Source organism: Betta splendens, chromosome 14 (genome assembly GCF_900634795.4).
Source record: "Betta splendens chromosome 14, fBetSpl5.4, whole genome shotgun sequence".
NCBI classification, from domain to species: Eukaryota; Metazoa; Chordata; class Actinopteri; order Anabantiformes; family Osphronemidae; genus Betta; species Betta splendens.
In genome coordinates, this window is record NC_040894.2 from 11152298 (window position 1) to 11168471 (window position 16174).

The 16174-nt window shown below is 48.3% G+C and overlaps 2 protein-coding genes across 5 annotated transcripts; both read left to right on the plus strand.

The window, feature by feature from the left end:
* The first annotated feature begins 145 nt into the window (after positions 1 to 145).
* Positions 146 to 5736, plus strand: LOC114869345 (protocadherin beta-15-like). The gene is made up of 4 exons (XM_029173517.3): positions 146 to 3160; positions 3687 to 3748; positions 4049 to 4161; positions 4445 to 5736. Exons 1-4 carry the CDS (start codon positions 611 to 613, stop codon positions 4702 to 4704), a joined length of 2985 nt encoding a protein of 994 aa, XP_029029350.1. The 5' UTR covers positions 146 to 610; the 3' UTR covers positions 4705 to 5736.
* Positions 5737 to 6956: 1220 nt separating this feature from the next.
* Positions 6957 to 14498, plus strand: LOC114869346 (protocadherin alpha-C2-like). 4 transcript variants are annotated; one of them, XM_029173522.3, is made up of 3 exons: positions 6957 to 10539; positions 11168 to 11204; positions 12030 to 14498. In XM_029173522.3, the coding sequence occupies exons 1-2, from the start codon at positions 8104 to 8106 to the stop codon at positions 11177 to 11179; spliced, it is 2448 nt and encodes an 815-aa protein (XP_029029355.1). In that variant the 5' UTR covers positions 6957 to 8103; the 3' UTR covers positions 11180 to 11204; positions 12030 to 14498. The 4 variants fall into 4 exon arrangements, with proteins under 4 accessions (XP_029029355.1, XP_029029351.1, XP_029029352.1 ...); XM_029173520.3 differs by having other exon boundaries at positions 6958 to 10539; positions 12027 to 14498; XM_029173518.3 differs by lacking the exon at positions 11168 to 11204 and having other exon boundaries at positions 12027 to 14498.
* The last annotated feature ends 1676 nt before the right edge of the window (positions 14499 to 16174 follow it).

Genomic DNA, 16174 nt, shown 5'->3' on the forward strand with positions numbered 1-16174 from the left:
TCTATGATAAATACATGCTGCACTGCATTCCCTTTATTCTAAAGCATAGAGCCTGCTCTTTCTCTGAATTAATAACATTTATACATAAATGTTTATGTTAATTGAAATAGGAAATGGGCTTTAGTAGCTTAATTAAAATGATACAACTTTAACTTTTTTTGTTGCAGTAAATACGCTGTGGGAAGATTTGTTTATATCCGATTATGCTGATCTAAGTGGGGTATGAGTTCATTCTGATGAAATACTTATAAGAACTAAATCAAGGACGTTTGACCTGCGGTAAAAGCCCGGAGCCTGTACCGTGAATTTGATCGGGCTGGTGGGCAGGAAGGATTATCCGAGCAGATGTCGTTTCCCCCACTGTTGGAGTAGTAGGGCCAATAATAAACACGCACACACACACACACACAGACACACTAATCTGAGATAGGCTACTAGCCCTCGCACATCCTTTATTTTCTCTCTCCTCTCTTTTCTCTTCCGTAGACAGTCACGGTTCCAGGCTGAAGTTTTTTTTTTTCCCGCACTGTGTTTTGCACACTTCTGCTTTAAGCGTCCAGCGCGAGCGCACCGGGGACGCAGTCCTTGGCGTCACCGCTTCAGACCACAGATGGACACACAGGGGGCAACGAAAAGACCGCGTGGGAAATGGCACCTGCTGTGCTGTGTAGCCTCGTTCACTTGCTTCTTGGACGCAGTCTGGGGACAGATTCGTTACTCGGTCCCAGAGGAACTGGAGCACGGAGCTTTTGTTGGCAATATTGCAGAGGACCTGGGCTTGGATTTGGACAAACTCTCCTCACGCAGATTCCGGATCGTCTCGGGTGCCAAAAAGCAATATGTGGAAGTAAATTTAGAAAACGGAGTTTTATTCGTTAATGAAAGAATCGATCGCGAAGAGCTGTGCGAGCAGAGTTTGTCCTGCTCCTTTCACTTGCAAGTGGTCATAGAAAACCCTCTGGAGCTCTACAGGGTCGAGATGGAAATTCTGGACGTAAACGATAACTCTCCTATTTTCCCGTGGACCGAGTTTAACCTGGACATATCTGAGTCCGCCGCTCCAGGATCCCGTTTCCCACTCGAGAGCGCGCAGGACTTGGACGTCGGAGCGAACTCCCTGCGCGCCTATTTGCTAAGTGTGAACGAGCATTTCCTCATAGAAATACAGACCCGCAGTGATGGAAGTAAATTCGCCGAACTCGTCCTTCAAACCCCTCTGGACAGAGAGCAGCAGAGTGCCCATCAAATGGTCCTAACAGCGGTGGATGGAGGCGCGCCAGAGAGATCCGGCACTGCGCAAATTGATATCACCGTTTTGGACGCGAACGATAACGCGCCCGTGTTTGATCAGTCGTTTTACAGAGTGAGGCTCGCTGAGAACGCACCGAAAGGCACGGTCGTCATAAAGCTCAACGCGACTGATTTGGACGAGGGTCCCAATGCTGATATCACGTATTCATTCAGTGGCCACGCGCCCATCAAAGTGCGCCAGCTCTTCAGCGTGGACTCGCGCACGGGGGAAATCAAAGTCAAAGGCGTGATCGACTACGAAAAAGCCAGGATGCACGAGATCTACGTCCAAGCGAAGGACAAGGGCCCCTCCGCGGTGGCGGTTCACTGCAAGGTGCTGGTAAACGTGCTGGACAAGAACGACAACTTCCCCGAGGTGATCCTAACGTCCGTGTCCACGCCCGTGCAGGAGGACGCGCCGCCGGGAACGGTGATCGCCGTCATCAGCGTGACGGACAAGGACTCGGGGGAAAACGGCAACGTGGACTGCGAGATTCCCCACCAGGTGCCATTTCAGCTCCACTCCTCCTTTAAGAACTACTACACGCTGGTGACGTGTGATTTTCTGGACCGAGAGACTGTGGCGGAGTACAACATCACCCTGACCGCCAGGGACATGGGCTCCCCGCCGCTATTTACCCGCAAAACTATCTTAGTCCACGTGTTCGACGTGAACGACAACGCGCCGCGCTTCAAGCAGCCTTCGTACACTGTGTATCTGACGGAGAACAACGCGCCAGGGGCGTCTATTTGCTCGGTGACGGCGGCGGATCCGGACTCGGGCCAGAACGCGTACCTGTCCTACTCCATAGTGGAAGGCGTTTTGCAGGGGATGCCGGTGTCCACGTACGTGTCCATCAACTCGGACAACGGTAACATTTACGCGCTGCGCTCCTTCGACCACGAGCAGCTGAGGAACTTTCAGATCACGGTCCGAGCTCAGGACGCCGGCTTTCCGCCGCTCAACAGCAGCGTGTCGGTCAGCGTCTTTATCCTGGACCAGAACGACAACGCTCCCGTCGTCGTGGCGCCGCTTCCGCGGAACGGCACGGCGCCCGGCGAGGCGCTGCCCAGGTCGGCGGACGCCGGATACCTCGTGGCCAAAGTCGACGCGGCGGACGCGGACGCGGGTCAGAACTCGCGTCTCTTCTACCACGTGCTCCAAGCGACGGACCCGAGCTTGTTCAGCATCGCTCTGTACACGGGCGAAATCAGGACGATGCGCCCGTTGACGGAGAGAGACCCCAGCAGGCACAGATTGGTCATTCTGGTGAAGGACAATGGTCAGCCGCCGCTCACGGCCACAGCCTCCATCATTCTGTCAGTGGTTGACAGCCTGCCAGCTTCACAGCCCGATTTGGGGGACCTGTCACTAAGCCCACATCACAGCTCCAACTTCGCCCTCTACTTAATCGTGTCTCTGGGCGCAATATCCCTCGCGTTCCTGGTGGCGATCATTGTCCTGGTCGCAGTGCGGAGACTCAAGGGCAGCGCGTCCAACGGAGAGTCCAGCTTCCCCGCAATCCGCGGCTGCTGCGGCTGCTGCTCCCGCTCCAAAGCGGCCGCCGCCGCCGCCGCGGATGCGTTGGAGAAGTCCAACCTGAACGCGCGCGTGTCCGCGGGCGCGGAGACGCCGAGCGGCGGCGGCGGCGGCGGCGGCGGCGGCGGCGGCGCCGTGCCGCAGGTCTACTGCTACAAGATGTGTCTGACGCCGGAGGCGTCCAAAAGCGACTTCATGTTCCTCAAGCCGTGCAGCCCGGTGCTGTCGGCGCAGCAGAACAACGCCAAGAGCACGGACTACCTGACGTCCGGCTGGAGCACGCTGGACCACCGGAAGCTGAGCAACAACAGGGCGCCGACCCCCCACGAGGTAGAATCAGCAGAACAGACGCCACGAGACACAAACGTCCAACATCAATCATTTGTTGAGAAAAACTATTATAGATTTTATACTGTGATTCAAAAAACACACAATATTAGAATGAGCTGCTTCAATACTCTCACTATCAACAAACCCATGTGACTGTGGTGCAGTTTCTATAGTTTCACGTGTCATGTTGTAACTACACTGTTTTCCTGACAAAAGATCCCAGCGTGTCAAGATGTGACATAGAAATCAAAGGTGTTTCACAGCTTCTCAGTTTCATCCCAGACTTCAAGCAGTCTCTTGATGCCGACGCGGCGTCGGCGTGTCCATCGGCGGTAGTCGATCTCGTCCTCGTGAGCGTTTTAACAGCGGCACCTCAGTGGAAAGCTGCGAAAAAGCTGCAAAAGAGACGGATGCATTTAAAAAGATTAGGACTTGGCTTCATACAGTCAGGATCTCTACGTGACTGTGATTGGACATCTACAGTGAATGAAGTGTGACCGTTATTCATTGTGTTTCAACTTCACAGATTAAATATTCTAACAAAGACTGGACGTGGAGCAAGAACCAGCGCAACTCAGCGTACAAGAGGTGAACGCGCTACAGGCTTGTGCTTCTTTGCAGTTCATTAGTTCAGCAGTAATGGGTCTCTGCACAATATTTGGACCCTAAGCTGAATCCATTCCCTCAGTTCATTCATTCTAAGCATTTCCACCACCATGCTCATCATTTTGACCGTGGACCCGGTTCTAATTGATAGGTTCCCTGTCTGGACCATCTTCACTTCACAGCATTAGCACGTTGCTTAGGAGACTACGGCTCCTGACTCTTGTCCGTTCTGTCACTAACATTTCAGTGGGTGACTGTTTGAAAACCTTTCATTTTTCTCAGGTACAGCTCAGCGAATGTGGACGGCGCAGGTTCGCAGCAACACGCGTACGGCGCCGACGGGTTCCCGTGCTCTGTGGCGCCTCAGTACTGGACCTGGGGAAACCATAAGACGGGTAAGCGGTGGTTGCAGCTCATCATTGTTCAGCACGTCTGCGCCTGCAGATTTAGTCTGGAGCGGGAAACTAAGCGGGCACTTAATGCCAGGCTCTAAAAACGGGGGGGATTTCAATGAATCAGCACGAGGATTACGGAAGTTGCTGCAAGAGGTGTTTCGCTCTTCCCTTTTTTTTGGCAGGGTGCAAAAGATAAACTTAAAGAGACGCCTTCAAAGCCACCTTCTTCAGATTAAACACATTCCATGCAAATACGAGGCTGTCGTTTCTGTGCATTTTACAGACTGCAAAAGGTCCCTTCAAGAGGGAGCGGCGCCCAACTTCTCGTGGACTCCCAAGTACGGCCCGGGTGGCGGCGAGGCGGGCGACTACCAGCACAACGTCTACATCCCCGGCACCACGTCGGGCCACGGCGCCTCCAGGCCGGCGCGCGGGGACGAGCTGGACATGTACAGCAGCTTCTCCACGTTTGGGAAGAAGAAGAGGTTCATCTCTAACTACGACGGAGGCGACGGCGTCATAAACAAGGCCATGTTCAAGTGACGCGCTGGTGGGTTGTGTTGTAAAAAAGACGTGACTTCACCTCCGTGCGGTGGAAGATTTGCTCCTGGGGACAAACAACAGCACCTTTCTCCTTTTACCCGAGGACTTTTTAAACTACTTATTGCAACAACTGCATTGGATTTGTTTAAATACTGGTGTAGAATAGGTCTGTTTTGAGGTACGGTGGGTTCTCCAGGAAGCACACATGGACATTATGAAGTCAAAGCTTCTCTGTCTGCAGGGCAAAGTGCGTCAGTTGTACTGGAGTACTTTGGAGGCAGTGAAGTGGAACACGGGGAAAAAGGTTTTTCGTTCCCAGCAGCTGTGAACTCAGGTAAATGTGATTCGATCTGTTCAGTGGCTGCTGGCTCTCAGCGAACGTATGGTGAACGTTTAACTCCCGACTCCTCTTTGATGCTTTTAGCAGTTTAGGCTCGTTGACACAATGGCCCGTTTTTGCGCCGACACCCCCTTTTTTCCACTTTTCCACCGAAGCACCGCCGAGCGGTGAATCCGAGCCCCGGTCGCAATAAGCTCAAGACTTCACGGCCCTCAGAATTAATGCTTCAATCGGCAGCTGCCGCGTCGAAGCCATTGATTTAACAAGGAATCGTTGTGGGCGTCGTTTTGTCACAAGTAGCTATTGATGGGGAGGATCAAACGGCGCCACAGGTACAGATGTTTCATCCGTTTGTCTTCTATCATTAAGCCATATCGCAACACATTTAGTGGCAGGTCATTTCTCTGCTTTGAAAAAGTCTGAACAGGCTCAATGCAAAAGCAATGCAACGGGTAAAAAGACAGCGGACCTGATGAACTGAACCTCTATAATTTAACAGCAGAGACGGGCCTCGGGCCAGTCGGATGCTTTGAACTATGAGGAGACATGAATCATTCACTGGCTACACATCCCTGTTTAGTTATTATCATAGAGCGTGATTTGTACGATAAATCAGTGTTACACAAATATTTGTATAATACTCTGTATATAGTATAAATACGTATATTATCAATAAACTGTTTTCAACTCTCTACCTGTTGTTTTACAGAATATTTGATGCTGTTGCTGTTGAGTGTGTATGTGTGTATATACTGTATAACCTCCTGGCGTCAGGAGATTGTTCACAAAACAAAGAGATCCGCCCTCAACTTCATTTTGTGCCCAGATGCTAAGATTGAGCTGTGGTGTGAAGAATGACATCTTATCGAGGGCAGCGAACGTCGAGCTCGCTGCCCAGATGTAGACGTCCTCCCATTGTTATTCTGGTCAATAAACCCAGGGAGCGTGGAGATTATCCCCAAGATCCATCTCCTCTAACTGAGCCATACAAAAATAAACAGATTAGCGTGTTAATCTGGAGGCTGATTGCCTCAGGGAACTGTTCAAAAAGCTCAGCGCCGAGAACCAGTTTCAAATTTATGTCGAAAGCTCTGAAAATGAAATGTGTAAAATACTATAAAACGAGCACCTTAAAAGATGTCCCCATTACCATTATGTGTTTTAAATGAAATCCAGGCGATATTAGACCCATCAGACAACAACGAGCCAAGATTAATCTTCAAAAATGTTTCAAAAATGAGAACTTTCTCTGTAACTCCACTAGAGGGTACTTCTCCCTCACAGATGCAGCTACAGAGTGATCAGTGTCATACTCAGATGATACAAAATAATACTAAATAATCAAATTCACTAAAAACCCAAGAGAATTCACAATGAATATTGTTTATTTTGTGGGTGAAGCACATATGTTTTAAATATATTGATTCATGTATTGTTATGTATCCAGCAGTTATTACATATTTCCCTGCTTTCAGTTTGACTTCAGATCATTTTCATAAGCGTCTTGCCCATTTTTCTATGCAAAATTGAAGGATTGCTTACAATGTTTCATGATGTAGGTAAAACAGGTCAATACATACAGGTCAATCTGCTTTATATACTGTACACGTGCGTGTCTGTATCTACTGTAACACAATACATGGTGATTCCAGAGCCCCTGTCATTCTCTGAGTGGTCACTAGATGGCAGTAGACAACCAAAGGATGGAAGTCCGTTCCTGGGAATGTTGCGACATAGTCTCTTACGTCTGAGCGACAAAATACATTTAAATACATCTATAGTCATAGTTAATGGTGACCGGTTAAACATGCTCCTCAGTGTCAGAAACTTCAAAAAAGTGGGATTTGCTATTATTGCTTTGGACGTGGATGCATTTAGCTAAATTTTAAACTGTTTTGCTCTTCATTTCATTTCAAGACATTAGACTGAGAATCTGAGTGTCATATAATCAGGCTGAGTTATGCACTTTGTTCAGTGAAGGCCAGCACAGAGAGACTGAGGAGAAGCCTCCTTAACCAGATTCTGAACCAGAACTCCATAAAACACTGAACAATGCTCACTTGCTCTTTGCACAAACAACACACACAATATACCTGTATATGTTCCACATTGTACATTGTACTGCACTTTACATCACCCACATTCTATAAAGTTACTCTAGACTTGTTTTCATACTTTATTTATTCCTAATTATTGTTCTCTACTCCACTCTTACCTTTATATTCATAGTTGGACAGTTGTGTAAGCATTTGACTGCATATTGTACTGTGTATGGTTGTGTGTGTGACAAATACAATTGGAGTTTACTGACCAACTACTGTATAAGTACTGTACATGTGGAAACACAGCTTACAGTTGAGACAATACAAATGTATTTATACAGTATGAAGATGAGCACCAGCCCCCTGGGCCTTTTATCTATGCATATACATGCACTTTCTGCATATTTCCTTGCAAATGTCTGTATTAATAATGCAATTATTACAATTATTATTACTGTTTTCCCAGACAGTCCTGCTTTTAATCCTTGGTCCAACATCTGATTCTTTTTCCTTCCTGTCCTTTTTCTTTCCATCCAACCCTCCGTTCCCATAGGAGGCTAATGTCAGTGAGACCCAGAATAGACTGACCTGCTCACAGTCCAAACGCAGCATATAGTTACACATCCCCCGCACACATTAACAGACGCGTGTCTCATACTGTATATTCTTTCATGTGTTCAACACTACAGCCGATTCAATACACATATTTACCACTTTACTGTGAATACTGTTACGCGTCCTTACACGCATTGACTGCCTGAGTGGTTTATTCTAAGGCGCTACGGACTTTCCCAGCCGCCCAATCAGCCTGCACAAAGGCTGCGCACGCCCCTGCAGAGCGATGCTGCGCGAGCCCCGCTCCTCCAGCGGAACCGTTCCGTGTGTGGCCTGCTGCAGCTGCAACTCGTGGAGGCGAGGATGACACCGGCGCTCCCCTCCGTCAAGACAACCTGATCGTAGCGGGCGGATCTGTTTCGGCTTTCGGTAAGAAAAAAAAAAACCCAAAACAACGGAACCATGGCGGTTTTCACGGCACCTTCGCGGACACGTTCGGCCGTGGCCGGGCTCGCATTCGTCGCGCTGTGGGGATTTGCGCTCTCCATCAGCCGCTACTCGATTCCGGAGGAGATGGAGGAGGGCTCCTTTGTGGCCAACCTGGCCACGGATTTGGGTCTGGACGTTCGCAGCTTGGTGCAGCGCAAGGCGAAGCTCGACGTGATCAACAGCAAGAATTACCTTGACATCAACAAAGAGACGGGGGAGCTGCTGATCCGCGAGAAGATCGACCGCGAGAGCATTTGCATCACCAAGACGACCTCGTGCTTTCTGAAAATGGATGTCATTCTCGAGAGCCCCATTCGCATTTTCAACATCGAGCTGGAAATCATGGACATCAACGACAACGCGCCGCTGTTTCGCAGGAAGACAATGCACTTGGACATTTCGGAGGCGACCCCCTCCGGTGAGAGGTTCTCGCTGACGAACGCCGTGGATGCAGACGTGGGGGCGAATTCGATCAAGACCTACTATCTCAGCGAGAGCCGGTACTTCAACATCGACATACAGACTGGCAGCGATGGCTCCAAATACGTGGATTTGGTGCTCGGCGGCCGTTTGGACCGGGAGGAGCATGCGGTTCATAATTTGATTTTAACCGCTGTGGATGGGGGGGTGCCTCCCCGCTCCGGCACAGCCAGCATCATTATTAACGTCCTGGACATCAACGACAACGCCCCCCTCTTCAGTCAGCCGGTATTTGCAGTCAACGTGTCGGAGAACTCCGCTGCGGGGACGGTGGTCATGACCTTAAACGCATCAGACTTGGACGAAGGCTCCAACGCCCAGTTAACCTACTCCTACACCCTGTACACGTCAGAGAAGACCCAGGAGATCTTCTCCCTGGACCCAAACACAGGTGAAATCAAGGTGAAGGGGGTGATCGATTATGAGGAGAGCCAAAGTTTCGAGATGCACATACAAGCTCAGGACAGGGGGTCCAACCCGCTGTCGGGACACTGTAAAGTGACGGTGTTTGTCACAGACCTGAACGATAACTACCCCGAGGTGACCATCAAGTCGGTGAAGAGCGCTCTGAGCGAGGACGTGGCCGTGGGGACGCTGATCGCAGTGATCACCGTCAGCGACCGGGACTCGGGGGCCAACGGGGAGGTGAAGCTGAGTCTGCACCAGCAGGAGACGCTGCCGTTCGTCCTGAGCCCGTCCTCAGAGGGCTACTTTGAGCTGCTGACCTCCAAACCGCTAGACAGGGAGGTCATAGGCAAGTATGACATCACGTTCAGCGTGACGGACAAGGGGTCGCCGCCCTTATCTGAAAACGAGACCATCACGTTAGAGATCCTGGACGTCAACGACAACGCGCCCGCGTTCGCCCAGTCCTTCTACACCATCCACGTGGTGGAGAACAACCTTCCCGGGGCCCTACTGACGTCGCTGAGTGCGTTTGACCCAGATCTCAACGAGAACCAGTACTTGGTTTACTTCATCATGGAGAAGGAGATCGTGAACACGTCCATGTCAATGCTGTTCTCCATTAACCCAGAGAACGGAGATCTTTACGCTCTGAAGACCTTCGACTTTGAAAGAGAGAGGGAGTTCCTCTTCCACATCGAGGCCCGAGACTCTGGCGTCCCCCCGCTGAGCAGCAACGTGACCGTTCACATCATCATACTGGATCAGAATGACAACACTCCCGTCATAGTGTCGCCGTGGCGGGCGCAGGGCTCGGTGGTGGAGGAGGTGATACCCCGGTCCACAGAGAAGGGACATCTGGTGGCCAAAGTCATTGCCATCGATGCCGACTCGGAGCAGAACGCCAGGGTCACCTACCAGCTCCTGCAGATCAGCGACTCCACCCTCTTTAGCCTGGACCAGTACAACGGGGAAATCCGGACGACGAGGATGTTCAGTTACCGAGACCCGAGACAACAGAGGCTGGTCATCGTTGCCAAGGACAACGGCGAACCCGCTCTGTCAGCAACCGTCACCGTTAAGATATCAACAGTAGAGCACGTCATGTCCTTTTCAGAATTCACCACAGAGCTGCCGCTGGAGTACGACGTCTTCACAGACCTGAACCTGTACCTAGTCATTGGTTTGGGGGCTGTGTCATTTCTGCTCCTGATCACGATCTTGGTGATCATTGTGCTGAAGTGTCAGAAGCCCAAGCCGAAGGCCCTCAAGATGCCCCCGGCCAACAGGAACAGCGTGATCAGCAGGAACAGCGTGATCAGCCAGAGGAGCTCCACCATCGCGGACTCCACGCTGATCTCCAGCGATGCCTACTGGTACAGCCTGTTCCTGGCAGAGACCAGGAAAGGCAAAGTGGTGGTGAGACAGCCCATAATTCCCAAAGGAGCTGGGTACTTTGTGTCCAGCATACCCCGAAGCATAGGGCCGAGCGAGACCACGGACTCCAGAGCATCAACCCTGGAGGTACGTATGGATGACAGTCGGTCTTGGGTGTAATCCATCATTTGCTACATTATTCTGAATGTTGGTGTCAGTTAATTAAGTCATATGGAAATCTCTTTACATTTTATTGTGATTGATTGTGATGTCAATGAAAACCAGAAAGGTGCATGACGTGGCCTCAACTCATTTCTTCCCCAATGTTGCATAATTAGGGCAACCCCAGTCCCAAACTGGAAATGTAACACATTTTGATACCTCGTGTGTTATGTAGGTCATTTACTGCAGCTGCCTAACGCACAATAAGAGCACAACCAGTACAGTAGGCAAACTTCAAAGGCTCCCACACGCGGAGGAGTTCCACGCCGCGAGGGTCTGTGGGTCTGTGGACTCTCTGGCAGAGCCTGCGCTCGCAGACCTGCTGATGCTGAGCCCAGATGGTGTTTGTTCATGTGCAGGCGCACCTGCAGACTAGACCGAAACAAGCGATGCTCTGAGAGATGAAACAATATGAATATGCACTGATGCATTGCAGATGCGTATGGAGAAGGTGGGCGGGTGTGTGTGTGTGTGTGTGTGTGTGTGTGTGTGTGATGTGTGTGTCTGACTTTCACACGTGCAACTGAACTTGTCTCTTTTCTCTGTTCTTAAGTACTCAAAATGAAAGGAAGTCCATTCTACAACTGGAGGTATGCTGGTTACTTCTGTAGAGCCACTATACGTGTGTAGACATTTTCTCTCCTGTTCTATTTGGTGCTGCTCAAAAATCTGGTCTGCTAAACTGCCACAGTTCCCAATTTGAATCTATTGCTCTACATTTGTGTTCCAGACAAAGTAGATCAGCATCAACTACTCCCGTTTGTCCCCGTCCCTGCCGAATCCAGCCCCCTGCTCTAATGCAAAGCTATTGTGGGCGCTGACGTCTAAACGGGCCGAGCGAACCCCGCCAGCTTATACCGAGATGTGAGATTAGAATAAAATTGGCCGCAGGTCGGGTTTGGGCCGCGCACATCTGGCTCGCTCGGCTCAGATCGGGGGCTGAGCGGCGGCACGGCCTGAAATAATACAGATTATGCGACTTGTCCTCAATAGGCTGAGCATGCAACGTACCTGAGAGCGGTCACTTCACCGAACGTGCCCACAGCCTGCGAACAAGCACTGTGGTCAGTCAATGCCCCACAATGATTTGGAGCCCCTGATAAGCCGTACCAGCGCCTTGTGATGCCTGCCTGTGCATGCTGTATTCACACGTCCTGTCTCCCTGTAGAGGTCATAGTTTAGCTCTGCATATTCGTTCAAACAAACATTCAAAGCATTCAAACAAACTCCCAAACATGGAAACGGGTAATTGATTGACTATTGTATTTAAATGTCCCCGAGACCCACTCACATGTCAATGATGGTGGCAGTAACCAGTCACGATCCACTGTTGCATGAGTGAGGACTTTCTCTGCTGGGTTTGTGCCGAGGTCGACTTTCTGTGGCGGCTAATTTAATGTTGTGTTTCTCAGCAGGGACCCAGAAGAGAACTGCCATGATATAATCATCTCTTCACAAGCGTCCCCGGCTGAAATTCCACGCCCTGTGACTCACACGGAAGAAGTAAAGCAACTGTCCTCCCTCAGTCTCTCTGCTCCAGCTCCTCTGTCTCTCCCCCCATACGACCGTCGACCAATAATCACCTCAGCTTTCTACCTTCCTCAAGCATGACTCTGCATGTTCCAACTATTTGGACGTAGAATTCAAATCGCCTATGACAGCATTTGAGGACGTTACTAGAGTGGCCTCACGTGTAAAACCATTCCCTCCTTAGTGCTTTGAAGCTCCTCATTGGACAAATCTGCCTTCTCTCCAGGGTTTATGTCTATACAGCATCATTAGCTCATATGTAAAGAGTAAATCACAGTCATGCAGCATCTTTAAGCAAAAGATGGAAACACATCCAAATAATAATAAACATGAATCAGGGTAAGTATGATTCTTCCATACGTCTGATAAATAACTGAACTGTAGCTGGTTTTGTGGTTGATTTAAGCTTTGCACTTGCTGTTCAGTTTTCCATTTTAATAAGTGAGTCTAGCTCGTTTAAGGCTCCTAGTTTCAAGCAGTCAGAAGAAGCAGTGGTTCAACTTCAGAGTTTTCTACAATGTTTGTCGTAATTAACAGTGATGAATGTGTAAACATGACGAAAAAAGAATGAGGGAAAGAAAGCGTCAAAATGGAAAAACACGAGCGAACATAAAAGCAAAACGGTTACGTTTCATTTGATTGTAGATATTGTAGTTCTGTGGAAATCAAAGCAAGGCCGGTATTAAACAGAACCCCACCCTGGTATTAAATGAAATACAGTATCGGACATACAGTATGACAAGTAAGTACAATCTGAGCTCACAGATTCAATTTCAGTTTTCTCATCAGATAAGACACCGCTGAGTAAAATGTCAGTTCACCTTCAGTATAAACTGTTCTCTTTTCTTATCAGACTGATAACGATACAAACACGAACTAGTTTTAATAACTGCAAATAGACCAAATTGTATAATTAAAAAATAAAATAAGTGAAAGACTCAAAAGCTAAAAAAAGATATTTTATAATGATAAGTGCTCTGTTTATTAAAAGAGTATAATTATTTAAGTGTATTTATCTTTGCTCTGGTACAAATGAACATCGGGGCCGGGCAGGACACCGTGTATGGAATATTCATGTTTTTATAGATCTTTTATGTATTAACTTCTAATGCTGCTTTCGTGAGCTTCTTTAATGGCATTTTGTGTTGCATATTAGTAGTTTCGTGCGTATGATGTTGTTTTGATAGTGTACATCAGTTCAACTGAAACAAGAGTGCTTTTCTTGACCTCAGAGCCGGTGCTGCTGCACTGCTGCCGAGCCCAGGACTTTTACTTTCTCAGAAACAAGGAGCTTATAGCGGCCGCTCATTAGGGTGCTAAATTATTAAATCTAATTGGGTGAGCTGGGGAAATTGGATTGTAAGAAGGAGAACATGGCGTTATTTATAGTCGTGTGACAGAGATGCTGCCGACGCGTCGACGACGCGGGGAAAGAGCAGATGACAGCACTTTGAAATATGCACTGAATCCAAACACGAGCTCAGAAATGCAGCCCAGATGGGGTTTTTTTATGCCCCGGCTGAACAGTATCGAGCTACATATTCCGAGCGGGTGAAATCCAACCTCTCGTTTCCTCTCTCGCTGTTGCACAGACTCAGACACAGCCGGCTGTCCGTCCGTCCGTCCGTCCGTCCGTCTGTCTCTCAGACGAAGGACGTCGCTGAACGAGAGCTCTGTAGCTGCGCGGCACGTGCTGCAACAACGACAGTGTTCAAAGAATTAATAATTTGCACTTATGATTAGCTCCTTGTGTGCCTTCTGCATTCGCAAGCGCATATATGTGACTGTTGATGAATGAAGCGATAGCATTTCCTACAGTATTACAAATTCCACTTAACCCCCACGACTAAATCCCACCTTCACCTGTTGAGGTGTCGCTGAACAGGGACTCAGCCTTTTGTTTTCAGGACAGATGTTCTATTTAGAACCAGTAGATGCATTTACTGTAAATTGAACCGCTTTCTACTTTGTGTTTTTTTATACGGTGGACTTTTTGATATCTTCTGTCTTCACTGTGATCGAGTGGCACAGGGTGCGGGGGGAGGAGGGGGGGCAGAGGGCGGGGGGGGTTTAATGGTCGTGCTCGGTGTAGTAAAAGTGTTCGTTTGTGTCATTCGTGCCCACGGCTCACTTCCTCCTCAGCTCATTTCAGGCTGTACAGTTTGCTCCGAGAGTCGCATCAAACCTAATCCACTTCCATCCCGCTCAGTAGATCAAAGACAGTACAGGAGAGAATGGCCTTGCTTTCTTTTTTTTTTTTTCCAAGTCTAGTTAATTGTTGGATTTTGATGTTGCTTTTTGGCTTAAATATTCTGCCTGATCATGCTAGTTTGAATAAAGCTTTTTAATCTGTCTTTCTGATTTGTGACTTTCAGACTGTGACACATGCTCTCTCTCTCAAAGAGAGAGAGAAAGAAAAGAGAGAGAGAGGAGAGGAGAGAGAAGAAAGGAGAGCGATGAGAGTAGAGTAAGAGATATCTAGAGAGAGAAGTATCTCTCTGTCTCTGTCTCTCTCTCCCTCTCTCCCTCTCTCTCCCTCTCTCTCTCTCACTCTCTCTCTCTCTCTCTCTCTCTCTCTCTCTATCTCTCTCGCTCTCACATACAGCGCACACGCTTTGACCCAGTTACTCCATACAACACTCTGCTAATTCTTGGAAATTGAAAACTAAATAAAGGAGATGCGCCTGCAGTTCAAATTGCAAAAGCAGACAAATAACATAGCTTTGTTGGGATTAGTACAAGCCCAGAGTGGAGTTGCCAAGTCTGCGCTTCACTGTGACCACCCAGGCCTTTGAACGTGCAGCCCCACAGGAGACAGAGGCCATGAATTAGTGCCATGACCAGCAACTGTAGTAGAATTTATTATCTTTCTTGTTTTTTCCTAGTTTCTGGGGTTAAAGGGTTTGTTCTGAGAAACAGGAGCTTTGTTCTCAGAAACTTCTTCTTCTCGTAAAAAAAATAAGCTGACCCCTGTTAACATCCAGAGAACTTCTGGGAAGTGACTGGAGAATGGAATTTTTGCCATTGTCCTTGTCTGAATAGCTGAACTTTTAGAGTTCTCTCTGTAGAAAGAACAAACTCGTAAAATTGGACACTGTGTTCCTCTCTTATTTTGTCTTATCATATATAATAAATTCACAACTATTGATTTGAACTGTGGGGCTGCATCTGTCTGAATTCTCTTAAGAAGTTGATATCCTGAATCAAATACACAATGAAGCCAGAGGCAGTGATGTCTTAATCATTTGGTCTGACATGAAGCACAGAAGCCACCTCTGTGGTTTTCACAGTGTCATAATTTCTAGGTAGCTTAAGTGACACGTGTCATTTCGAAATGACCAGGAAATGAAAGAGTTAAAGCAGGAAGCACGTTGGTTGGAGCTCACTGCTGTGCAACTTTGACGATTCGTTAGACAGAATGGCTCGAGGACCTTTGGTTACTTTAATAGAATCAGAAGTAGGCCAGTTGAAAGGAGCAGTGCACGTGTGTTGTGTGCTGAGTGTCGCTTCAATACTCTCTCCTCTCCAGTGGTTCTGGTGCTGCTCAGTCATGGAAGTCAGGACAAAAAGAGATTTTGTGCTTTACCTAGTGTTTACTTACTTTTTCTGACTGCAGTATTGCATTGAATGAATCAACAGAGACGTTGGAGATTGTTATTAAGACCAGACTAATGATAGATTTGGCTTCTCTCCACAGTATTTTGAGTTCAAGCTTTGGCACCCAGTGTTTTTTTTTGTGCCCTCTGCTTGTGGGCAGAGCTGCGAGGGCAGCGGTGCGTCATCCTATGTGGGGAAACAATTGGAATCCAATAAAAAGTGCAAATAGATTCAAAAGCTTTGATATAATTAGGGCAGGTTAGGTCAGTGCAACATTCCTGCTTCACAAGTCCATGAGCGCAACCATCTGCAAACAAACAAGTCACAAAAGCTGCAAAACAGATTTTTGGTGAATGCTTCATTTGTTGAGGTCCCGCCTGTAGCTGAGGACACCACTGGAACAGAGATGAAAACTTTATGAGGGCGGGATAAA

Excerpts from the sequence above, each read along its gene's own strand:
- LOC114869345 (XM_029173517.3), top strand. The coding sequence starts at position 611 with ATGGACACACAGGGGGCAACGAAAAGACCGCGTGGGAAATGGCACCTG. Across the intron at positions 3,161-3,686 it reads GGGCGCCGACCCCCCACGAG|ATTAAATATTCTAACAAAGA; the intron begins GTAGAATCAGCA and ends TCAACTTCACAG. Across the intron at positions 3,749-4,048 it reads CGCAACTCAGCGTACAAGAG|GTACAGCTCAGCGAATGTGG; the intron begins GTGAACGCGCTA and ends CATTTTTCTCAG.
- LOC114869346 (XM_029173518.3), top strand. The coding sequence starts at position 8,104 with ATGGCGGTTTTCACGGCACCTTCGCGGACACGTTCGGCCGTGGCCGGG. Across the intron at positions 10,540-12,026 it reads CCAGAGCATCAACCCTGGAG|CAGGGACCCAGAAGAGAACT; the intron begins GTACGTATGGAT and ends TGTGTTTCTCAG.